This window comes from Mya arenaria, chromosome 7, assembly GCF_026914265.1.
Source record: "Mya arenaria isolate MELC-2E11 chromosome 7, ASM2691426v1".
NCBI classification, from domain to species: domain Eukaryota; kingdom Metazoa; phylum Mollusca; class Bivalvia; order Myida; family Myidae; genus Mya; species Mya arenaria.
Window position 1 is genome coordinate 23,390,888 of NC_069128.1, and position 27,029 is coordinate 23,417,916.

Below are 27,029 nucleotides of genomic sequence, written 5' to 3' on the forward strand. Positions count from 1 at the left end.
GGAAACATTCTCATGGCTCCTCAAAAAAGATGCCAGTGTTATTTCTACCTAGAAAACGGACTCGAGCGTGATTCTATAAGCTTTCGACACAATCGACACAATCAAGCTAAAAGAAATAAGTATAAAGTATAAACTGAAGTAGAAATAAAATAATCGAAAATCAACCAAATTAAGATGTTTTATTCAATATCTGTAATACATGGTATAGCGCATTTCAGTTCAAAATTAAGCGGTGTTCCGGATGCCAGTCCTGACACAAAGTAAGTGATATTTCGGATTCAAATGGCGAGAGGGTGACATCCTCAAACATCAATTGTGTGTGGCCTTACGATACTAAGTGGGCTTTTGTTATCGTCAGAGTTCATGAAGTATATATCGGGTGCAACCTTACACATTTTCAAAGACACAAGTTAGCTTGCGTAATTAAAACTTTACTTTCATTTTTAAACATTATCAAGGACTGCGCATGTCAAATGTTTTATTAATAAAAGATTATCATTGTTTATGCAATCAAGAGTTGTAACGTATCAAAAGTTTGAGAGAGTAGCTTCCCCTGCAAATATATACAAACATGACCTCTTGGCAGGCTGGAAAACAAGTATGAACTCTGGGACGATTGGTACATAAAACTCGGCAGTTTGTGAGTATCCATTTATACTATTTTTTAGCAATATACAATTTGAATGTATTTGTTCGTTTTATGTTGTTTCGTTCGTGAATAATTGTTATTCATGTAAATGAAGAAATAGTATGTTGATTAAGTTCCTTTCACTTAAGCACTAGTTTATAAATGTATTTTTCTTATCGTACTCCCAGTGGCTGGATGCCATATTCTTTAATTTAGTCAAAAGTGATTTATGTGTTATGGTATGAACAGAGGGAATTTTAACTGTATGGACTGTTACGTTAAATGAGATTAGCTACTATCCTCAAGCCACCTTGTGATCGTTCCTACTTTCGATTTGCTATATTATCTAACAGCCTAGAAAGAGATATAATGATATAAATGGTGTACATGTCTTCCTTAAAAATGTAATAATCATATTTGTTACTAAAATATGTATTTAATTAGTGTAGTATAACGAGTCATCTCCAATAATGTAAATATTCAATATTTCCAGCCGAATTTATTTTACAACTTTTGATTTCCTACAGTCTTACAATAAATTATAGGAAATCAAAAGTAGCAATAGTTCTACTTATAATATTAAAACTTAGTTGAAGATGACTTGTTACACTACACCATTGAAATACATGAATGGTCCCCTTCTTTCTTAATCCTCATTAATGACATTATTACGTGAACTACAGTCTCAGACTCGCGGAAGGTTGGGGGAGGGGGGGGGGGGGGGTATTTTACGACGACGCAAATATACGTCGTTCCGGTATAAATCTTTTAATTCTAATATTAACTTAGTAAAAATGTCATGTGAATCACCAACTGTAATCCTTACGGGTTTTTTATCATTGGATTTAATTTTTCAAACTCCATTTTACGCCTAATATTTGCAAATTTAGGACTTTATATCGTTATATTCCTGGCGTAATCAATGCCGGGCTGGTCACGCACATTTATAGAATAAAGAATACAACGTGATTTCAATTTCAGTAACAATAAATAAAATACAAAAAAGCTCAGTGTTAGGACGGGCAAGCATTGCACAAATTGATGTCTGTTGAAAACACGACGGGCAGTGCAGGAAAAACAGTTATGTTCGAATGACAATTCTTTCACAAATAATGACCTCATTTGAAAAAAAACTGTAACAGGAAACATACAATAAGATCTGCTTAATTGAACAAAGTATTTAAAACTATGGTTGATTTCCTTGTGTTATTCTTGTTAGTCGCTGCTGCTTCGGATACCCCTACATGGTTGGTTTTGATTTGCTTTTAATTCTGTTATAAACAACGATATTTGATGGAACTTGATATACCTGTTCCTGAGAATCAAATATATTAAGAATTACATTTTACCAGAGACAAGGGGATCCAATGGCAAGCAAGGGAAGATTGTCAGATGACCAGAAGAACCAACTAGAACAATGGATTGGACAGGGCCACAAGGACTTTGTGTTGCTGTTCAGCTTTTCCATAGACGGCGGAACAGCAAGTGCTTTCCACAACAAGTGCAACAACCAAGGTCCTACAGTCACTGTGATACACAATGAGCACAAGTCCGTGTATGGGGGATACACTAGCCAGTCGTGGACATCATGCGATGACAATGTGACCGACCAGCAGGCATTTCTCTATCAGCTGCAGTTTTCTGGAGATATTAAATGTAATAAATTCCCAGTATCCAATCATTCGCGGGCATTAATTGATGTGGCTGGTTGCGGACCGATTTTCGGGCGCGGTAGACATGATTTGTGGACGTTCAACAGTGCCACAAAGATCGGAGGCTTTTACAAATTGGTTGGTAGTAGGAATGGTTTTGGAACCGACTACAACGTAAGCGGTACAAAAGCAACACAAGTCAACAATGACACAAAAAGCGTTGAAGAACTGGAGGTTTATAAAGTCGTTGGTTAGTGATTAATCACAAAGTTCTTTCTTAAAACAAAACTATTATTATAGTAACATTACTACGGATTAATTGCGCATTAATTATTTAGAAATAACCTAAAAGCAATTTACATTTGTTATTTGAATAATTGCTATATCTTGTTTACTTCTTACTACTTATAAGATTAATGACCGAGTTTATTTAAGGAATGAATTGCGGGGCTGATATCATTATCGGGGTATGAACGCAATTGGGTTGGTCAATGTGTGTGGAGTCCGAATGACTCCACGCGTATTTTGACCAACCCAATTGCGTTCATATCCCGATAATGACATCAACCCCGCAATTCATTCCTTATATTTACACCAATAGTTCATTATTTCATTCAAGAATTGTTAAAAACGTACTTCATTTCATTTAAGAAAACCTTTCAGTAATCCGTTCTTACCCATTCTGTAAATAGAACGACCCGACTATAACCGGAAACTTTTTTTCAAATGACGTCACAATAACGCGGGAAAAGATCAACCACTTGAAATCACTTTAAGACGTAAAATTGAAACACTTCTGGTACCAATATATTTAAAATATAATAAACTAAGACTTTTAAAAATGTTGTTCTATATTTTACGGGACCTGCAAACACAATACAACCAATAACAAGATCAATAGCTTTCATGTATATTGTTATGCAATGGATTACGATCCGAACATATCCGAAGATGTTACGTTCATCGATTGATGAACGCAATTGCCGAAAGGCAGTTCATTTAAGGAATGGAAGTTGAGGTGTAAATATTATAACATAATATACATTTACCTAAATGCATAAACAATATGTGAATACTATTATCATTAATATCATGCAGATTGCAGTGGGAACTGTGCTCGCCATGTTGTACCGAAACCTATAGAAGAAAAGCCATGGCGAAAAACGACCCAATGGAGTCAGAAGGTTAGGTTACTGATTTACGGATTGGAAGTTCTAAGTTTTACTGCTATTAGCATGCATTATTTTTTGTTTGTAATGAAATACCCCATGGTCCGTCAGTCCTTCGGTCTATCCGTTCGTCCGTCCCCACGGTTTCCTATCAATAACTTGCGAACGTTGAGGCCGTTGAACCTCACGCTTAGGCAAGAAAGTCATGACTAGCAGACCCTAGCGATTTTGAGCTCTGTGGTCAAAGGTCAAGGTCGTGGTGACCTTGAGCTGATAAACGTTTCCGATTATTAACGGTAGAACGTTTGGACCTAGAGTCTCAAACGTGCTATGCAGATTTTTCATGGCCGGAAGATGAACTCATACGATTTTTGGATCAAAGGTCAAGGTCGTGGTGAAATGTATCTGAAAAACGTTTTTCGATCAACAACTAAAGACCGCTTGGACATAGGACCTATAATGTGGTAGAGAGGTTGGTCATGGCAGCATATGACCCCTTTTGGTTTCAAAGGCTTAGGTCAATAATTAATAAAAACTATGGCCATACGATCCTCATACTAGGCTGTTCGAACACTACCAGCGGATGACCCCTATTGATAATGGATACCAAGAGATCTATATGTTAAACCTGGTCAAGCCCTTTACCTATTACATTCACTTAAAAGTTATCCAGTGTTAGTTCGTTTTTTTAATTCTCTTTAACATAAAAGTTGGTTTGTTTTTCATACTTTTATTAATACTAGCAATAATTATATCTAATACTATGTACAGTGTTCACATATATTTATATTTAATAATGCCCAACACTATCTTTTAAGAGTATAACAGACAGGAATTGACATTCACTCCATTAAGCAGTGATTTATCATCTTCGTGTTCCTACTTTGCTCATTAAAAAAGTAAGCAATTGCATGGGAAGGTAGTGATGAAAAAACGTTAGAAAGTAAAGGTTATCTGTTTGTATTGGTCCAACAACTTACATGTCCAACGGAGACTTCGGGGGGGGGGGGGGGTGAGAGGGGATTTGTCACGTTCTTGTGACATCTCTTGCTTGAGTGTTAATATTCATGTTCATTGTTTTGGGATCAGAAATATAAAGAAAACATAACATTGCATTAACTGGTAATTAGTTCAATCAGCACCATATTATAAAGACAACGGAAATACATGTTCCTAATTGTATTTTGAACAGCTAACGATTAATAATATATTTCGTGTTTTTTTTACTATTTATTCTACACGTGTTACATCTCTATATGAAAAAAAAACCTATCGAGGACTCATCTTACTTGAATTAAATTGAATTGAACTATTCTCATTTTCAAATATTGTCTGAACTATACAGGACACATTTTTCCTTTAATCGGCATATGGACTTGATGCATTCTGGGTCGCACTGTTTGGTCCCTCGGGTGGGGAAATTCAAGTTGCATAAACACTCTGTTGTCGGCGTCTACAATATTGTTGTTTTACAATTAAATGTTGTTCCATTTTTTTAGAAAATGCTGGAGGACATAGCTTCTCTTAAGCCAGTATCTGGGCTCGGCGTAAATGACTTCCGGATTGCAATGTTTGGGCCGGTGGGAGAGGGAAAGTCCAGCTGCGTCAACAGTCTGTTGTCAACGTTTGCTGGTAGAATATCACAGCGAGCGTCTACGGGGTGTGGCAGAACAGGCACGACGACATTGGTAAGTCATTCCCTTAGCCATTATCATTTTTTAGAACCTTTTAATTGTAAAAGTGCCAAAAATCGATTGTCTTTATGTTGCTCAACAAGATTCACGAGACCATCCTTTTTTTTAAGTACACGCCATATCCACTGAAGTCCAGTTCTGGGTCATCGGCAAACATTCGAGTTTATGATACTCCTGGATTTACTGAAGCTTCTGGATTGGATCTGATAGATTTCTATCACATATTAGAGGGGCATGTTTGCGATCACTTTATGGTTAGTGCATAACATCCTTGTAGTTTCTCTACTCATTTATTCGTTTATATAAATTCAATTACTAAATATTATTTGAGGAAATATACCTCAACTTATCTGGACTGTGGGCAACTAATACCACAATACAGCGCAGTGTTAATTTTATACGACGTTAAGGTTTTCATAAAGTACGATTGAACGTTATCTTTAACGTTTGAATCTGCCATTTCACGTTTTGGGCTTTCAGGAATAACAGCTGTAATGTCCGTTACCCGTCCATCAATTTTAAGATAGAAATGGGAATTTCACGAATCATAATACTGTCTCATTTCAAGCTGGAAATGGTGATTAAATGCTACATTATGTAATAACTTTATGTTAAGCAACGAAACGCATGAATTATCCGTCATCTGTGTTACGTTTCGTAAATGTGTTTTCTTTTGAAACTAGCCTTCTTTGGAGAAAAGGATCTTAGTGTAAAGTTTGTGTAGTAATGTTATATCTTTTTTATCTCAAATACGGTCTAAATCTTAAATGGGCTATATTCACGAAAATTAGATTAGAAATGAGTTTTTGGTGATTAAAACTTCAAGTATATATTAAAACATTATTTAATTTAGACGATGGTTACTAAGCATTTATTTATTTATTTTTTTAATAAAAACAGTTATCAGTTATTTGAGCGAAAATGAGAATAAATTAATAATAGCTCAAAACAACATCTTATATCAAAAGAAACATTATGCTTCGACACCGGAAGTGAAATAACGCGAAACAAAAAAACCCCGCTTTTTAGTACGGGGTTTTTCTCCTGCGGGATAAAATTCCTACATTTTAGCAAAAAAAGAAATCAATTCAAGCTTTATGTTTTTGAGATTTTATACATTACTTTAATGTAAATACTAATTTGAATGACTATTCTAGAGTCATTTCTTTCATTTGAGAAATCTATTAATTTAATGCATATTTTACGGGAGAAAAACCCAGCAAAAATCAGGAATGCTATTTAACGAAAAAAAAAACACACCGACAAAAGCCATTTCAATTTCCAGCGGTTGGATATTGTTAAGGAAGTGAAGTTGTTTTACATATTTATATTGAGTCAATAATATTAAGTTAACATGTGTTTTTAATAAAAAAACAATCAGATTTTAATAATTAGTTGTTTGTAACCGTCGGCATCGTCGATAAACAGCCGTTATAGCCATCAGTGATCTTCCAGTTTATTTATTGTCTACATGATCACTTTCATTTAAGACTTTAAAATTTCATTTAAGAACTACCAAGTGATATATAATTTCGTTTAAATAATGGATAACTAACCCCAAACCCCACTCCCCTTCACTGCCACTTAACATTTTAAAGCTGCACTCTCACAGTTTTGCCGTTTTAACAGATTTTTTATTTTTTGTCTTCGAATTACCCATTATTGGTATCTTGAAACCAGTGGTTAAAGACTGCTGTCAAAATATATGATAGCAGATTTTTAAATTTCAGTCAGAAAACTTATCGTTTATCTCTATAAACCGTTTCTTACGGTTCAAGAAAAATGCATGAAACATAAAATTTTAACTTATAAAGAAAAAATCTGTGACTATTTTTTTGTCAGCAGTCTTGAATGCACTTTCAGGTTCCATGACAAAAATTAAAGAAGTTGTCAAAACGTTCAATGTGTGTGAGTGCAGCTTTAATAATTATCTATAATTATTTTATTGTCTAGGAAAAATACCATTAATGACTACATTTTTTTTTTGCTTAACAAAGATCTTTCCCCCATAGACACACACACAAGTGACAAAACCCATTTAATACTAATGTAATACTTTTGTAATCTATACCCTGTGTCCACAATGTTTTATACTGAATGTTAAAGGGTTGGTAAAACAGTATGGATAAGGGACTGTTCAATATGGGGATTAAACCCATGATAGACAATGCACTAGCATTGTCGCCTACTCAGCCCCGGTGGCTGACCCCGGTGGCTGATTCCCACCCAGACATACATTAAAGGGACTTGGACACCAGATGATCCAAAAACAAGATATTCAATATTACCTCAAAACAAGCCTAGCCGAATCAATACCAATTATTATGAGACTGATATTACATCATTTAATGTGTTTAAAAGATTTCATCACTGTCTCTCTCTCTGAGACAAGTAATCTTTAAAAAATAGCCCATAATGATTTTCCCGTTTATTAGTATTATCATATCTACTTTAAGCATGTAAAGGTCACATAAACATATATACAGATAAATACATGATTTCTATTTCTAAATTTACTTCGATTTACATGGTAGACAAAGTGAGTTAATTTCGACTTATATGATTACATAAGTAAGATTCAGTGCACTGTACACTGTTGAAACATAACAGTTTGATGATAAATTTTGACAATTTTCACTTTTTCTTGCAATGTAGAATCTTGAGTCCGGTCCCTCTATTATCAGATTCTGTGAAATAATTGCATTCAAACAATTGGAAGAGCTGCATGGTGTACTGAATACAGTAGTTTAATGAATTCCATCCACTAGCTGAATAAAGGATGAACACACATTTTAAAACCACATATCAGAAGTTTTTGGAGAGCATTATGTCAGCAAATTTAAATGCAAAACAGCGTTGGAAAATAAACAAGATTTTTTTTTACATGTTTTATCAATGATACATGGCGATCATCAACTTATTATAAAAATCAGAATTAAAAAACAACAACATTTAACCATTTATTAAAGCTGCACTCTCACAAATTGAACGTTTGACAATTTTTTTATTTTTTGTCTTGGAGCCATAGTTTTCGAAAATCCATAGAAAACAGTTAAATAAGACTGCTGAAAAATTAGATTGTAGATCTTCATATTTCAGTTCAAAAATTGATGTCTTATGCAACAAAACATTAATTTTCAAACATAAATATGAAAGTCCGCAATTTGATATTTTGGCAGCAATCTTTTATCACTGGTTTACAGATATTTACGCAAAAATGTGCTTTTTCCAAGACAAAAATATAAGAGTTGTAAAAATTGTATATCTGTGAGTGTACAGCTTTAACTGTCCATTTAAAATTGGCCAGTACAAATTTACTTTGATATTAGTATAATACTGTTATATATTTATAAATCAATATAAAAACAATATTCTAAGATCTAAATTAATAATAACTTTAAAAATGAAAAAAACGAATGAAGAAACATAAGTTCAAAATATGCAAATAAGCTGCACACTCACAGATTTACGGTTTTGACAGCTGTTCTATTTTTTTGTCTTAAATGAGCAAATTTCTACATTCTTTTTTGCAATCAGACTGCTGACAAAAGATCAGATCGCAGATTTGTAGATTTCTGTTCGAAAATTAATGTAATGGCATTCAACATCACTTCTTGAACTTAAATAAGAAAGTAAACTATGCAGTCTTATGACACTATTGTTCATGCATTTTCGCATAAATTGGCTCTTTCCAAGCCAAAAAATAAAGAAGTTCACTTCAATCTGTGAGAGTGCAGCTTTAAGTCAATCTTAATCTTAGGGTCATACATCATTGACTAAATTCACTCTATTGGTCAGTAATCCGATTAGCTGTACATTAATTATTCTCTGATTCAATTAGTCTGACCAATATTAACAGCCTAGTTTCAGTCTAGCAAATAAATTCAACACAAGTTGTTTAATTCTTCTGAGACTGACATAGAATTAAAAACCCACATTCATGAAAAATATTTTCGATATATGAAAAAAAAACACACAAAAAATAGATTCAAGAATAAAAGAAATATGCATCCTTTAATATATATTGCATATAAACAATTAATTATCTATTATAAAGTTAACCTGAGTTACAATGTTTTATCTATAATTGTTGCCATTTATATTTAATAGTTATATAATTATCATGTCTATCAAACAAACCAAAAAAATGTCATTAAATATTTGAGATAAGCACAGGCTGACACAAGAACTAAATATTTCAGTCACAGTTGACAAGGCAAACAGTTCCTACCATGATATATATATATTTATACACATGTATGTCAATAATTCTCGAAAATTGTTCCACCGCCCCCCCCCCCCCCTCCCTCCCCCATCGTGAATCTGCAACGCGTTCAGTAAAGATGAAAGATGTTTGCGGCGAACGTTTGCTGTTTGGTTTCCCGCTTAACGTATATGCGCTGTGTTGCAACAGAGATACAAAACAAAACGTTTGCGAGCGTTTTGTAAACGCTCGCCTGACTGAACGCACTGCTGATATCCTGGCCTCAGAACACTCTTTACATATCCCTCTTCCTCCTCTCTTTAAAATGATCGTCTTTTTGCCATTACTCTGTCCTCTCCATTGAAGTTAGCCTGCAATTTTAGAAAGGAAAATTTTAATTTCACACAAAAATGGCACTTGTTTATACCAGCACATTTGGCATATGACAAGAGCACCACCTGCGGGTTCTGAACGCTCGTCTGATTATATCCTTTTATTGTAAATTTATTTCATATTGTACATTTGAAAGTGAATATTCCAATGTTTAAAAGTGATAGCTCTGATAGTTTGCTTGTAAGCCGCCTTCTAAGCACATTATTTTATTAAACTTAAAATAATTAGACTATAGTCCACAAATACTAAAATATCCCCCATCCTCCCCATTCCCTTCTAAATGAGTTTGATATATTGAAGGCATAATCCTTTCATTTTCTATGAAGAAGCTTAGTGTCCATTTCTCAAAATCAACCAAAATTCACGTTTTTTACCCTAAAAACAGGTGAGACTCAATATCTTTAGGGTATAATGTGAAGAAGGGTATAAGATGTACAAGTTCCCCAAGTTTCAAAGTGACAACTTTGATAGTTTTCATGTAACTGACCTGAACGCAAAACTTAACCCCAAGGCAAGGATCAAGTGATGACAATTGCTGCTTGTCATTTTTTTCAATAATGTATGAATTTAACAGAGTTTATTAAAGGGACTAGACACCAGATGATACAATTGCAAAAAAAATAGATAACTGTCAAAAACTTACATACAATTGATATACTAGTGTATAACTTTTAATCTTACTTTAATAGCTATATAACATTGCTTAAGACACATAATTTCACAGCTTTTGCACATATTGTCGATATGAAACTTTCTGGGGTGTGTTTACCACATATTATATCCCAGTAAGTTTAAAAAAGCATCAGTATATTTATCTGTATTCATAAATGAATATAATATAAACTTGGAAAACTTAATTCACTATTTTTACACAATTAAACCCAAATGAGATAGTCAAATGATTGCTCTGTTTATTTTAATCATGTAAAATTATTTATTATATACCCATCATTTATCCACAAGTAATACATATCGCAAAATACAGTAGTCTGTATTCCACTCTAGTGCACTACAGCCGTTTTCAACTCTTGTGACGTCACGTCATAACAACTTTACAAGTGTCATTGCGTGATGTTAAAATGATGTCATAAAACAAAATAATGTGTCCTTAAAGGGACTGTGTCACAGATTTGCACAAAAAAGTTTTTTCTGTAACGAATCTCAGGACAATTATCTAATAGAATGTGTTACGCTTTGATGTCATAATTGTAAAAAAAGTACCAAAATGTAAAAAAAAAAAAGATTGTATCGGAGAACGGGTCCCGCGTCGCAAAAATTGAAGTCCAACTTCACGTGATAACACCAGTCAGGGTTGTCATTAAGAGCCGGCCGCCGGCCAAATTGACCGTTTCAATCAAGATTTGCGCCGGCTCAAATCTTGGGGGATTTTTTTTTTTTTTTTTTAAATATCGTGACGACGAGGATATTTTTCATATTTTCATTCGTTTTTGTAAGGACTGTACCGGATGTAACCTAAGAACCGGTATGTAAAGTATCTTCTGATTGGTTGACTAGTTTCGCTTGCCCAATGGAGAACTCGGTAACATAATACGGAACTGCGGCAGATAACAGACGACGATACAAACATGAAAAAAATACAAACATGAAAAAGAGAAAGATTGACGATTTTTTCGCCCGTGTGTCCAGTAAGAACATACTTTACAGTGTTACACTATGTTCAGTTTGGATCCGTGTGGTTTTTTTAACTATTTATGTTGAAAGCGTGCTTTGACTTTGCATGTTCATGATGTTCATATTATTTTCAGTTAACTGTTGAAGTTGATATCGTTCGGTTTTTTAACTATTCGTTGTTCCTGCGATGATATTTTATGAAAGTCAGCAAGGTAAGTACAATTCTTTTGCAACATTTCTCTGCACAGGAGGGTCAGAGTTTCATTAGGATAAATGGAACTCTGGAGCCCCAAACTCTCCTGATTTTTAACTTGTATCCCCCCTCCACTTATAGTCATTGTATAATGTTATATAGCCATAAGAAAAATGCCTCGGCTAGGGGAACCTATGCTCAAATTTTTAATCAAACGGCCTAGGCTAGGGGAACCTATGCTCGAATTTTTAATGAAACTGCCTAGGCTAGGGGAACTTGTGCCATTTTTTTCAGAATGAATTGGCTTTTGTTAGGGTTCAGGTTATTAAGTATAAGGTTTAAATAGATACATTGTTGTGACTGAAACATTGTTGAAAACAGGTGACAACCAAACCAAGACGTATAATATACTAGATATATATTTTCTTTTTGCTTATCTGGCAATAACCATACATTATTTATAATGCCTGCCCTGATGTATTTCAGATGCATCCAGTCATGATGCAGGTAGTGGCGGATCAACACCCACATGCTCATCCGAGACCACAAAGTCTTCCAAGTCAACTGAAGAATCATTGGGTACATAATTTATGTTTTAATCTGCATGCAGACTATTTCTTCTTTCCAATACCTCATCAAAAAATCTGCACGGAAGACATAACTGATTAGGAAGGCGAGTGGGTTGTTTATTTGTGTGGTATCAGGTGCTCCAATAAACAACTATCTCTTTAATAATAAAGTATGTAAAGCAACGGAAATGCATTTGTACTTTATAACACAGGTGGAAGGAACATACCTTTGTGTTTTTTTTTCTCTTAAAACTGATATCTTAATAGATCTCTAAATTAAATTCTATGGTAAACCGCTAAGAATATATTGTTATTTTAATTTTATTATGAAATCAGTTTTAAGAGAAAAAAACACAAAGATATGTCCCTTCCACCTGTGCTTTATAAATGCGTTCTAGAATGGCTAAAGCTGCTGGATTGTTTTGTTTTTAAAATAAGCTTTTAATAATATGAAATTTCTTTGTAGTTATGTTGGTTGTTTTGCATATGGTATCGGTTTAAATAGTGATATAAACACTACTTTTAATTAATTTTATAACACGATGGAAATGGAAGAAAACATGAAACACAAATGATAATTACAATATCTATATATTATTTGTATTATGTTTATTTCCTTTTGGAAGTAAGATACCCTTTGAAGCATGTCAAAAGGCAGTCACCTATCACCCAGACAGATGTTGCCAGCAGCACAGAACCAGGTGGTTCTTGTCCTGTCAGAGAGAATGATGCCAAACCAGCTTGTAAACCCTCATGTGGACATTGGACTGGTGATGAATGTAGAGAAGCCATAGAAAACCTTTTTGACTCCTCCAAAACAATACACAATGTATTCCTGTGCAGTAAGATAGACTGCACTAGTGTAAATTTACATGAGCAGCAGAGACTTAAGCCAAAGAAATTTCAGCACAGTTGGCTGAATAAAGAACACTGGTGGCTTTGCTACATTGAAGGCGAAGGAATGTTCTGCCTTGCTTGTCGTAAACATGATATGAAACACCCACAGAATCTTAAGGAGGTTTTTGCAGCTGCCCCAAGTGTCCGTTTGAAAGGAGATGCCATTAAATCCCACAGCAAGAGCATTCTTCATGCAGCAGCACTTGAAAGTGAAATGCTTCAAAGGGCATCTTACTTCCAAACGGAAATAAACAAACGGTCGGACACACAAAATGTAATTCTAGAACAGGCATTCAGTAGTGCTTATTTTATGATGAGTACATTCATAGCAAACAGACAGTTTGTTCCATTGCTGAATCATATAGAAAAGGTATATGATGTAGACAGTTTGAAATACTTTGGGCATAGATCCAGGGGAGCCCAACAGGAAATCTTTGAAACTCTAGGTCAGACTATGAAGAATGAAGTACTGCGTAAGGTGAGAGCAGCATCAGCATTTGGTATACTTACTGATGAAGTATCAGATGTATCAGTAGCTGAAAATCTTGTAACTTTCATACAGTACTTTTGCAAAGAGACTGGTCATGTTGAAACTCAGTTCTTGGCTTGCCAGAACATTCTTGAATCTTTTGAGTCTGCAGATTCAAATGCAATTACTACTCTGATTCTTGAAGAACTTGAGGAGCGTGGAGGGTTGGACTTGTCTTCTTTTACTGGGCTAACCTCTGATGGTGCTTCCGTGATGGTTGGCAAACGCTCTGGTGTTGCTGCAAGACTGAAACAGGTCAATCCTCTACTGTTAAATGTACATTGTGTTTGCCACCGTCTTGCCCTTGCATGCACAGATACCAATCATACCTTGAAATACATCAGCAATGTAGAGTTATTGCTTAGGCAGTTATGGCAGTACTTTCAGAACTCGCCAAAAAGAATGGCAGCATATTTGAAAATTCAAACCCAGCTGAAATCTGTACGGCTTGAGGGCAAAGCTGTAAAGGGTGTAACCAAACGCCTGAAAAAAGCATGCCACACACGATGGTTGAGTTTTGAAGCTTCGGTAAAAGCTGTTCATGAAGACTACGAGGCAGTTCTCCAAACGCTTGCGCATTTCCAAGAGAGTGATGCAATAGCCTCAGGTTTGCTGACGAAGATGAAAAAGCTCAAATTTATTGGCGTCATCTACATTCTTAGAGACATTCTTCCCATCCTTGGTGATCTGTCCCGTCGATTCCAAAAGGGATATTTGAGTTTTGCAGCCATTGTACCCGCTATAAATATGACAAAAGATAGGCTACATAATCTCGTTGCTGATGCCAAACCAATGGAAAGTCTTAGTCGGGACATTGAATCATTCACTGACATGTGTGCTGAAATCAAAATGACGCAAAGGAACTGCATACTCTATTTGAAAAATATGTCAGTGCTTTGGTTGAGAACATTGACAACAGGTTTACAGATAGCTCACCAGTCTTGGAAGCATTCAATGTTTTTGATCCAATGCTGGTGCCTGATTCTGGTGTTGAGATGAGGAGTTATGGTCACGGTCAAATTGAAGTGCTGTCTAATCATTACTTCAAGGAAAATCCTGATAAATCAGACAGACTGAAAGCAGAGTGGGAAGGAATGAAATATCATTTGAGAGATGTCATCAAACCTAGCATGCCTGATTCTGTTAAATCAGGCAAAGAACAAACAGAAACTACTACTGAATGGTGTCTTCTACAACTGCTAAAGAATATTGCAGTGAGGCAACTGTATCCCAATGTAATCTACATTGCAGAAGTGATAGCCTCACTCCCAGTTTCTAATGCATGGCCTGAGAGAGGTGCTAGTACACTGAAGGCTTTGAAAACAAGGCTGCGTAACAGACTGAGTACATCCATGTTAGAGTCTTTGCTTCACATTTGCATAAATGCTCCTAAGCCATCATCCCTGGAAGGTCAGCAGCTAGTGAAGGCAGCTGTAAATGCATGGTTAGAGAACAGAAACAGGCGTAAACTTCCAAAACAGTCTGGATCAGCAACAGTCACAGCTGCTAGTGCTACAAGTGTCATAGATGTTGAGGATGCTGGAGTCCAGACAGATCCATATATGGATGTTAGTGAAGATGTCATCAGGACAGCAGTTGACATTGCTTTAAAAAAGCTTAGCCTTGACGAGTATGATGCTGGCGACTCAGATTCAGACTGGTCAGATGACGAAGATTGTTGTTCCAAAAATTTGTGACTGTGCAGTTTGGTAATACTTCAAGTTCTTAAACAAATAATAATCAAAAACTGAGTTTTAAAGTAAAGTTCACAGGTACAGTAGTTATTAAGTGTTGTTACTTGTACCCGAAATCGCTCTAGTGCCAGAAGTGCATATCATTATTTTCAAAATTTTCCAAGAGATGGCATGCTTCTCCCTGCAAAGTCATGACATCTTGGGTTTTTTTCTTCAGTATAACAAACCCAGAAAACTAAGTAAAAAGTAGTAAAATTTAGAGACCAAATTCGGACGATTAATGGGCCCACAACTGCTCAAATGCCACGATTTGGCACCGTTTTTTTGAAAAATTTTCGGGGGGGCATGCCCCCGGACCCCCCTAGCAAACTCGCGTCTTCGACGCTCGGACGTTCAGCCGCCTCAAATAATATTTCAGCCTTCTACAATGAATATTAATGACAACCCTGCACCTTCTAGCCAATCACGCATGATTGAATGAATTCTACCTTGAACACATACCCAGTAATCTTTTTTAATGGAAAAATACTAAGTAACTGCTAATAACTTAAATAAATTGTAAACTATGTGGTACTTCAATTAGTACGTTTCAATGCATTGTACACATCGATGCCAAGTTTATGTCCTTTTTCGACAATTTGTTTTTTCGCTATTTCATCATCTGTGAGACAGACCCTTTAAAATGACATTTATTATGAAAACATGTGGCTTTTAAGTGATGTAACAAGTAAATTAGTAATGTATATATAATAAAAGGGTTATTAGTATGGCGTTTTGATCCGGGAGGCTTGTGCCTTGTGAAATCCGAATCTGCAAAAATCCACTCAAGTTAAATACAACCTCCCGGATCAAAACACAGTACTAATAACCCTTTTGTATTATCAGCCTTCTAAATGATCACATCGACAGTTCTAGGCTTATTTTGAAGAAATACTGTACTTGCCAACCTGGTGTCTAGTCCCTTTAAGTTTATGGCTACATTGCACACAAATAAAGTAGGTTATGTTGCATGAACATAATCTTTAATAAAAAAAACCTATTCAAAATATATTGTTGAATACTTCAATAATGTTTTTTGAGACATTAACAAAATAAAAAGACAATAAAAAAAGTCATATGCTCATTGACTTAAAGAATCCATGATAGCAAATTGATTGTTTAGTTTTATTCAATTACATAATTTAATCAATGACGTTCTAATGAGTAGGTCATATTTATGGAATAAGACAAATAACTATATCTTATACATGTGTATGTCAAAACTTTGCATTCATATATACATACCATTCAACTTTGTCTTTGGTGTTTGTTGCATTTGCAAGTCTAGAAGAAGATGATGATGCTGGTGTTCTTAAAGAGTGTGTTGCTGGTGTTCTTGTAGTTCGAGTAGTTTTATTCGGGTAGCTGTTGTTGCTGATGTTTGTGTTTAGGATGAATTTGTTCTTGAAGCCGATGTTTTTGTAGTTGTCCCTGCAGGAAGTGTTGATGTTCTGGGGTTGAAGTTGTTGTTCTTGAAGATGGGGTTGGTGTTCATGTTCTAGTAATCAGAGTTGTTCATAAATCTGGAGTTGCTTTTGTTTGTTTTTGTCAGAAGTATTGTAGTTCTTATACGCAGGGTTGTTCTTGTAAATTAAGTTGTTGTGTCAGAGGTTGTTTCAGATTCCCACTCAAATATGTCGAAGGCCTTAAAAATAAGAAAATGTGAAGCTGTGACAAGGTTTTTTAAATGACAAAAAAGTTTCACATTTTAATTATATTTTTTCTTATTAAATTTAAGTTAACATTTTATGCTAAAGTTTAGAATGTTACAGAATATATATATATATATATCCCTCCTTAGTTGAACCACCACTTGAAAGATTAAAACTTAAATTGTCACTATCAAGATGTGTTTTATTACCCCCAATTAACCCCCTAATTCACTCCATTTGTTAGGTTTAGAAGTGTTACTATGGAGACCTTCAAAGCCAATATTTTTAAACTAGTATTTTGCTTCAAACACTTTCAACAGAACCTACCATAAATCAAGAGTTGAAGTGGGCCCTGGGCCCCTGACAGCCAAGAAAGAACTTTACATTTGCAGGGCTTGTGGGCTTGTGATTATTTTGATCACTGATATGATAACATGGACATAATAATGCCTATACAAATCTTTGTTTACACCGATCTGAATTTATTTTTTTCTTCCTATTTTTTTTTTGGCGTTTTGATCAAAATGCATTTTTTCAGAGACCTAAAATAATACCCTGATACAGGTCAGTTTGCTAAAGAATTATGGTCGTCCAAAAAAAAGTAATGCCTACCTATCTACCCTTTTTTGGGGGGATGTTAGTAGAAACTAAGAATATTTGTTTCGCCTAATCAAGGATTTAATTTGAAGACAGTTTTGCTGCTTACTGTATATATTTTTACTTTATTACATTGCATTGTGTGGGAGTAGGATTTGATATATTGGTGCAAGGTATTTTGATTATAACAATTCTAGGAAGTTTATCAAAATGCTAATCTTTATGCAAGATGTGTCATGTTTGGTGTCATTATTTTGCTTTTATAATTCACTTTTATATTTAATAATATATTGATAAATTTGTATCAATGTAAAAGTTTAATTTTTATTACAAGCAAATGAGGAAAATCAAAATAGTTCCTCAGTTGGTAAGATCCATCTACATTTCATGTCAGTATTTATCTTAGCTCCGCCCCTTTCACTGGACTTGACATTGCCCCTTTCACTGTTTTTGACATCTGATTGGCTGAGTTAAAATTGCCTTTTAATGTTCTTTATGAATGACAGTTTTATACAGGGAAAGCCTGGTTAATGTGACAATCATTATTCTGAAAATGGTGCTATATAATATGATTATGAATAGGCTTATAATTTATTTAAGATAATAAACATAATCTGCAGTTATGCACTTTAATTGATCAAAATACATGTTCCTTAATTATGCTTAAAATATAAATCCTTATAATATTGGAAGAGATACATGACTGTCAATTTAGAATTGAACTTCAATTTCATAGCATTTCACAGAATTGATTAAAATAATTGCTTATGGTCATGTTGATTTATAGGCTAATAGCAAAGAGGGAAAAAAATAAGAAATATATATAATCATATGGAAAGGAAAAATTGAGGTGAATTTTATGTGAATATCTTAAATGTATAATTCTCCATTTTGCTAAAGTGGCTAATTGTTATTTAATTCAGATGTTTTTTGTTTTTTTTTGGTACATTTTATTTTGGCATTTTGATATTATTTCAAGGATATTCTGGATATGCAGTTTTAATGTCTTTTGTTTGATTAAAAAATTAGTTTCTATTTGTGTAAGAAAAGCCAGACAAAACTATAATTATTGTTATTATATGCAATTGTTTAAACCTGAGAGTAAGATAACATATTATTGGTCCCAGTTAACATAATTTTGCTTTAAGTGTCTATTCATTATTTTTACCAGCTTTCTTTGTACAGTGCACTTAAAGCTGCACTCTCACAGATTGAACGTTTTGACAACTTTTTATTGTTTGCCTTGGAACCAGCCAATTTTTGCAAAAATCCATGGAACCAGTTATATAAATAAAACTACTAACAAAAAATCCAAAAATGATATAATATGCATTTTCCTTAAAAAACATCAATTTTTCAAACAGAAAAATGTGAAAATATACGATCTGATTTTGTCAGCAATCATAAATTTATTTGCAGATATCTAGGCAGAAATTTGCTCTTTCCAAGACAAACAAAAAAAAAGTTGTCAAAATGGTATATATATCTGTGAGAGTGCAGCTTTAATGTCATCTTACACCTAGATTTTAGAGTAATTAAAAAGTCTTACTTTTTGTTTTTAATTTTAAGTTTAATTAGGTTATTATAAGGGCCCTTTCCATATCTTGATTAAGATTTTTTTTTTTGGAAAAGTTTAATTATGTTCTCTCCTACTATTTTCTAATTGTGGACTTTTTGTTAATAGAGAATTTTATCTTCATTATCTCAACAACAACAGGATCAGAGTGGCATAAATGCAGCCATAGAGACAATTATAAACAAAATACTTCTAAAATAGACCTGCCACATATAAAAAATTCATATAACTATACATGAAATAGACTTAAATCATACTGGATTTGCAATTGCAATATTTGTTATCGCTGATTTAAAAGGAACACTATTCTTAGAATAAAGGAGTGGAAATCCTTAACAGAAGTCTCTGACTGTTGAAAAAACTACATCAGCCAACCTCAAATACTCTAAGGCTGACCAACAGTAATCTTTCAGTAGGAACTGAAAACAAGGAGGCACACTAGGGGCGCTACTGTGCTATTCCCCAGTCATTCAAAGTACCCCCTGTGAACGCGTTAGCGGACTTGCGCCCAATTCTTAGCAAAATATTGTGCATGAGTGTAGACATTAGACATATATATTTAAGATATATATAATCAAAATGTGAACTTATTTGACAGCTTCAAGGAATGGAGAGAACTCAGCGGATTATTTTGTTTCGCCAAGGCATGTAGGAAAATGAAACCCATTTCATCATAAATTCTGTTTATTGACTAGTCACTTTAACAATAGTAAAATCTTTCAACTAAAAAAAATAATATTAAGCTCTGCAATTTCAGAGTACCATCCACTCATGATATATTATCATTTATCATGGTGTAATTAATTAAGTCATTTTGACATCCTACTGTTAGTTTTAAAATAATATACTAAAGTAATAATTACCGGTACATGTACATTACCATGACAGTCACGCCAATGGGAAGACTTATTTAGGGACTGACATTATAATTCACCAGTCAATTGTAACCACAGCCCCCCCAGGTCCGGGGAATAGCCGGGACTTTGACTTTCGGTCCAGCCGACCCCGGGTAAAATCCCCTCCCTGCGGGGACGAACTGATGGTTAAACCCCGGCCAAACGCCCCCGCACCCCAGAGACTCTATATAAGGCCCAATCTTGGCTTAATTTGGCCCTTTGACAAAACCACCGCGGTCACCCGGCCCTGCGGGGCCACCTGGAAAGTAAAAACACCGCCCTTTTCTCCGGCTATCCCCGGTATACCCCCAGACCTGGGTGGGGGGGGGGAGCGTGGATACAATTGACTGGTGCATCCATGGGGAGACTTATTTAGGGATATAACATTGGCATACAATTATATAGTAATTAGTTATCCTGACATGTACTTTACACAGATTCGCTACATGGTGACAGTTACTCTGGGACGGACATTACATTTACAAACACTATACTAATAGTATTTCAGACATGAACATTGCAAAGACACACACCAGACACCCTTAGGGTGACTTAATTAGGGACAGACATAACACTGATATACAATACAGTAATTAATTATCCTGATGTGTACTTTACATAGAATCCCTACATGGAGACAGTTAATCAGGGACGGACATTACATTAACACCACTATAGAAATAGTAATTCTGAAATGAACATTGCAAAGACACACACTATGGGGAAAGTTAATCAGGGCCTGTCACACTAAATTGGCATACACTATATAGAAATAGTTATTCTGAAATTTATGAACATTGCAAAGACATACCCCATGGGGACAGTTAATAAGGGACGGACATTACATTGACATACACTATAAAAATAGTTATTCTGATATGAAAATTGTAAAGAAACACACCATGGGGACAGGGATTTCAGGGATAGACATTTCATTGACATACATTATAGGAATAGTTATTCTGCCATTATCATTGTTATAACAAATGCCATGGGGACAGTTATTCAGGGACGGACATTACATTGATGTATACACTTTTATAAGTACTAGTTATTTTGACATATTAACATTTTAAGACAAGCGCCATGAGGACTGAGTTATTCAGGGACGGATGTTACATTGACTAGACTTAATTGACATACACTATAGTTATAGTTATTCTTACATGAACATTGCAAAGACACACACCATGAGGAGACTTATTTATGGACAGACATCACACTTGACAATAACCATATACTAATAATTATCCTGACATTTACTTTACATAGAATTGAACCATTGGGACAGTTATTCAGGGACAAACATACATTGACTAAATGACATTATACTATAGTAATAGTAATTCTGACATGTACATTGTAATGACACACCCAATGGTGACAGTTATTCAGGGACGGACATAACATTGACACACACTCCAGAAATTGGTATTCTCAAATGTACCTACAAAGAATCTCACCATGGGGACAGTTATTCAGGGACAAGCATTACAATTACATACAATATAGTATAAATAGTTATTCTAAAATGTACTTTATAACAAAAAATGACACTATAGTGACATTTATTCAGGGACGGACATTACATTTGACTTTCAATATATAGTAATAATCATAATAGTCATTCTAAAATGTATGGTACATTACAAAGACACGTGCCATGGGGTCAGTTATTCAAGGACGAACATTACACTGACATATATATACTATAGTAAGAGTTATAAGGACATTTAGTACAATGAAGAGATACACCCCATGGGAATAGCTATTCACGAACAGACATTACATTCATGTATACAACTTACAAATTAATAATTCTGAGGACAGGTACATTAAAAGTAATCACATCTTTAAACAGTTATTTAGACCAATATAACAGTGACATATACTATAGTTATAGTTATAATGACATTTACATGGAAAAACACACACCATGGATACATTTTTTCTGAGGGAAGAATTTACATCTAACAAGCACAACTATGCTACCAGAAAGTCCAAACAGTAACAAAAATATGTCAAAACATGCACATACTGAGTCAGTCATCCAATTAGACTTTTGAAGGTACAAGCCCGACTTCTAACACTAATGCTTGGCATTAATTTTTTTATCAAGCCCTGCTAAATAAAATTTGGGCTGGTGTCAATTTTGACCACTGCAGTCAGCTAAATATGCCATAAATATATAATAATCATGCGCCAACCTGCAGATCATATATATAGGCAAAACTTTTGTCTGTGTCATAAGAAGCTTACTAAATCTGAAATCTGGGGGCAGATCATGACAGTTTATATTGCATTAGGATGTTGAATGCGCAATTACAGGCAAAAGACTTTCATGAAAAGAATAAATACTTTTAATAATAATGTTGTTTTTTCTCACCGTTTTTTTAGGAGAGTGGGGAGACCATGAATACCAGAGGCCTTACCTAGGGTCCTTGGGGTACAAGTCTAAAATAATAGACGTGTTATACGGGTTTCTTCCAATCCCTAATGTCTAAACGGGTTTGTGTAAAAACCAGAGGTGTTTGAAAAATATTGAAATTGTATTAAGTGCAGTATTTTATGGTTGAAATTGATCATAAAGGTTTATATTCATAATTTACCATACATGTAAAAGAAGTTATTTTGCACAAAACAAGCATTAAATGCATTAAAACACATTTACCTTTCCAATAAAATGAAAGTTGACTGACACAGACAACAATTATGCCAAACGGAACAACTCGACACAATCGTAATAAGTAGGCCACATCCGACAAGCTTCGAGATAGACCGTCAAACTCATAATTATTCGTTGGGTACTTATTTTTTGTGTACGGAACTAATATAAAATAACATAATCTGGTAATATTACTTGTTTTTATGATATTTAATGGACGCAATATGCTTTAACCCGGAACAACTACCCACTTTTGGTACAAAACAATTTGTACTTTAAGGATTTGCCATATCAAAAATCATAAAAAAATCTGTCAACGTACAATTATTTGGACTACTTGGGGTACGGGATCATTTGGCAGGGATTTTATCGGCAGTTTGTCCCCGCAGGACAAGGATTTAACCTGGGCTTGGCTTGACAGAAAGCCAAAGTCCCCGCTTTTCTCCGGACCTGGGAAGGCTGTGATTACCGGAGGCCTTACCTAGGGTCCTTGGGGTACGGGATCATTTGGCAGGGATTTTACCAGCAATTCGTCCCTGTAGGACAAGGATTTTACCCGGGCTTGGCTGGACAGAAAGTCAAAGTCCCCTCTATTCTCCGGAACTGGGGAGGCCGTGATTACCCGAGACTGGGTGTATACCGGGGATAGCTGGGAAAATGGGCCTTTGCCCGGGCTTAGCTGGACCGAAAGTCAAAGTCCCTGCCATTCCCTGGACTGGGGGGGGGGGGGGGGGTGCGGTTACAACTGACTGGTGCATAACCAAGAGTTGTCCTACTTCTTAGCCACAGGTGCAAGTCACATAATCAATAATCGCCTTATATATGGGATAAGTGTATTAAGATATTCTTATTAAAATTGTTTGTGTCAAGTAGATCTACCTGTGTTCTTAGCTGATACATATTCAACAAGCCACACAAAAATGCAATAGAATAAAATATATATGACTTACCATGGAAGTTAGGGATATATCCATTTTGCAAAACTTAGTGTCATTCAGTCATTCTGATTCATCGTTCTGCAAAGCTCGATGATTTTGTTTATCTTCTATGAAAAACAAAATAATTCGTCTGACACATTCGTAATTTTCCAGCATGATACCCTGGTATTGATTATTGTAATTGTATGTTTGTGTTAAACCGGTTTAAAGTCAGATTCAAGTACCAATAATTAAACAATTTTAAGCAATATCATCTTTTTAACGTTACAACTCTTTAACGTCACGTATAATTTTCATTCCTGCATTATTTTTAAAGACGGTTAAAAAAGGAAGATTTTTTTTTAAAAAGGTTACATTACACTATTTCATAAGTTTCGAAATTAGTTAAATTACCTTTAATAATATCATTTACATAACTAACATGGTTGTTATATTAAACATATAAGATACATATGTAGTAACATTTGTTTTTGCTTTAAATAAAGTGCAATAATCGCGTTTAAATCATAAATAGTCAAACCAGGTTTTGCTGGGTTTTTCTCCCGTAAAAAACATTCATAAAATTTCTATTGTTCTTTAAATAAAAAGCAAGTATTTCAAAATCCTTAAACAAGTGATAATTAACATCATAACAATAATATACTAGCTTAGAAGTGGGGTTTTTACGGATTTTGCATTATCGGTAAAATCTTGGAGTTTTATCCCGCAGGAGAAAAACCCCGTACTGAAAAGCGGGTTTTTTTTGTTTCGCGTTATTTCACTTCCGGTGTCGAAGCATATTGCTCCTTTTGATAGAAAATGTTGTTTTGAGCTAAAATAACTTGAATCGTGTATTATTGAAACCCCGCGGGATTTTTCCCCAGCTTTTGAAAAACGGGAGAAAAATCCCGCGTGATAGTGAAAAACCCCGTGTTTTTCTGCGAAAACCCCGCTGGGGCCCGAAGTTGGCGGGTCAATTAGACAAACTTCCAAAAACATTTCGCAAACAAAATACACCAAAATCATACCTTAATGAAGCCTTCTAACTAAAGTATAGGCCAGTATTCGATTACACCGTATTTAAAGGGTACTTGAGTTTGCGAAATCTAGGATTTGCAAACACAAATTGGAGGTCGATTTTGATTAAAATACAAAATAATAGTTATTTTCACGAAAATAACGTTTTGATTAAAATACAAAAATATAGTTAGTTTTTGGCAAAACAATAACGAAAAAAATCCCGAGGGGGTCGCTATAAGGGCTATATAGCATATTGTATGTACGTCGTAAATGCCCTACAATATGCGCTTTGCAAGCACATGTATTTGTTTTATTTCATTTTTCTTGTACACATACTGTTTTAATTATGTCATCTGCTGCAAAGAAGTACAGTTCTATTGAAGAAAATCTGACCAAACCCTACAAATAACCACCTTTACATAATTAAAAATAAGCAAATCTATTTTACTCAGTTTCACCCATCAACCCACATCACATGGAAGTCAGAGAAGTTTGTTCAGAAACCAACAATGAGCCATCGTATTCATTGTGGAGCGATCGTCATTGGTGCTACGACGGTTGATGCTTTCACAGATGAAAACACGTCTAAACTGAAAGCACTAAAATCTTTGATGGACGAAAAAGGTAAGTCATTATAAATTCAAATTTAGGTCTGAAATACTGCTTGACGCGCATGTATAGTTTAAACGTAATCGAGACAAACTAGTATAACTTAGAAAAGAAAATTGGTCCTTTTAGTCAAATTCGAGCCATCGAGGATATCGAGCCAAGCGATATCGAGCCATAGAGAATTGATTGTAATTGTTTCTATACGAATTTTCTATATGGTAAGAGTATCGGTTGTACACGTCCACCATACAACACTAATCTATGACTATAGCGATGACGTTTATTTGATTTGTTAATTAAATTTAACGTGAATATAAAATATAAAGATATACCTACTTCGGTTTACATCAGTTTGGATTGCATTGTATCCGATTCCTTTTTTCAGGGATCCCTTGTGTTGCCCTGCTGACCAAAATCGACAAGATTGCTCCTGAACTGGAGGACAACTGGAAGACGACCTTTAAAGATCCAAAGGTCAAGGAGTGCGTGGAAAAAGCAGCGACCGTCATTGGTATCAGTAGAAACAACGTGCATCCAGTGAAGAATTACGAGATAGAAGTAGAGGTCGACGAAGATTTGAATGTGCTGTCACTGTTGGCGTTGCGGCAAATCATACACCTTTCGATGGATCACATGGAAAACGTGAAGTTGCGAGACGGCGGAAATGATGTTGCGGAGAGCGCGGAAGCGGTGGGGTCAGATACCGCTTAAATTACAAAGCAGTTTTTATTAAGTAATGTGAGATGGAGTTAATCTTGCAGGGTATTCACGTGTTAGAACTAATTCGGATTCTTTATTATCATTTTGCTAATTCATGGTTAAAGTTTAATGAATACATTTGTATGACACTTTATTGTCTTGGTGACCTTTAGCACAAAAAGGGTGTCCGATTGATAGCTAGAGTGTGCTCGGGCGTCAAGCTTAGAAGGGGCATAATGACTTGCAAATAAACCCTATTGAATTTACCGTCTGAATTTCAAACGTCAGTGTCGCGGTGACCTTGAACACAAAAGACTTTATCTGAATAATACTTAGTGTCTGTTCGGGCCTACGGTTTTCAATCTTGATAGGGATTTTGATCATGACAAGCAGATGATCCCGATTGAAAATTAGGTCAAATGACATGGTCGCGGTGGCGGTGACCTGTACCCTTCTGATTTTGTACTCATTAGGTCAAAAGTCATACTGGAAAAATATGTTTAACCACTTAAATTAACGTTTAAGCAACTATCTGTATAACTCTATAAATGGTTTGGCCCATATTCTGAACTTTATATTATCCATTGAATTAATTAACTGGTGAATTACTATTACTACTATACTTAAACGTGTAAGGATGTTGGTCATAACCTTAAATTGCCCAACATACATATAATGCGAATGACTAATTGCCTGCCCTGATGGATGCTTACATGTTTTACAAACATCTTCTGTGCTCAAATAATAGCCTTCTGTCCGATAAGGCCCAATTAGGGGTATTTGTCACGTTACTGTGACAGCTTATGTTAGTTTTAATTTGTATTGTCTTGTACTTTATAAGTATGGCTTTGCCTTAATACTAGTTTGTTTCAGTGTTTTAGTTGTCAGCTGACAGTTCATTTATTGTATTACATATATAAGTTTTTTTTAAATTGTATATTTCTTGTTACAAAACCAAAAAAAAAACGATCAGAAAAAGACATTAACAATGGTTATAAGTTTGTTCAATCTTTGCGTTATATGTTTATAATTTTCAATAACGGACGCATGTAACACTGTGTTTCTAATGTGTACGTGTAAGAATTCTAATGATTTTATGATACAA

General features: G+C 34.8%; 2 protein-coding genes and 1 long non-coding RNA gene across 5 annotated transcripts; 2 read left to right on the forward strand and 1 right to left on the reverse strand.

Annotated features, from left to right (window-relative positions):
- Positions 1-549: 549 nt before the first annotated feature.
- Positions 550-27,029, forward strand: LOC128240146 (interferon-induced protein 44-like). 2 transcript variants are annotated; one of them, XM_052956667.1, is made up of 8 exons: positions 550-640; positions 1,981-2,530; positions 3,379-3,464; positions 4,949-5,137; positions 5,254-5,397; positions 12,052-12,144; positions 25,069-25,240; positions 25,611-27,029. In XM_052956667.1, exons 2-8 carry the CDS (start codon positions 1,996-1,998, stop codon positions 25,934-25,936), a joined length of 1,545 nt encoding a protein of 514 aa, XP_052812627.1. In that variant the 5' UTR covers positions 550-640; positions 1,981-1,995; the 3' UTR covers positions 25,937-27,029. The 2 variants fall into 2 exon arrangements, with proteins under 2 accessions (XP_052812627.1, XP_052812628.1); XM_052956668.1 differs by lacking the exon at positions 12,052-12,144.
- On the reverse strand, positions 9,466-24,025 carry LOC128240150 (uncharacterized). 2 transcript variants are annotated; one of them, XR_008262056.1, is made up of 4 exons: positions 24,011-24,025; positions 23,630-23,724; positions 16,539-16,938; positions 9,466-9,718 (listed from the first exon to the last, which is right to left on the reverse strand). It is a non-coding gene; the product is annotated as an uncharacterized LOC128240150 (long non-coding RNA). The 2 variants fall into 2 exon arrangements; XR_008262055.1 differs by lacking the exon at positions 24,011-24,025 and having other exon boundaries at positions 23,630-23,787.
- Positions 14,410-15,546, forward strand: LOC128240149 (uncharacterized). Its single transcript, XM_052956669.1, has one exon. It carries the CDS (start codon positions 14,529-14,531, stop codon positions 15,255-15,257), a length of 729 nt encoding a protein of 242 aa, XP_052812629.1. The 5' UTR covers positions 14,410-14,528; the 3' UTR covers positions 15,258-15,546.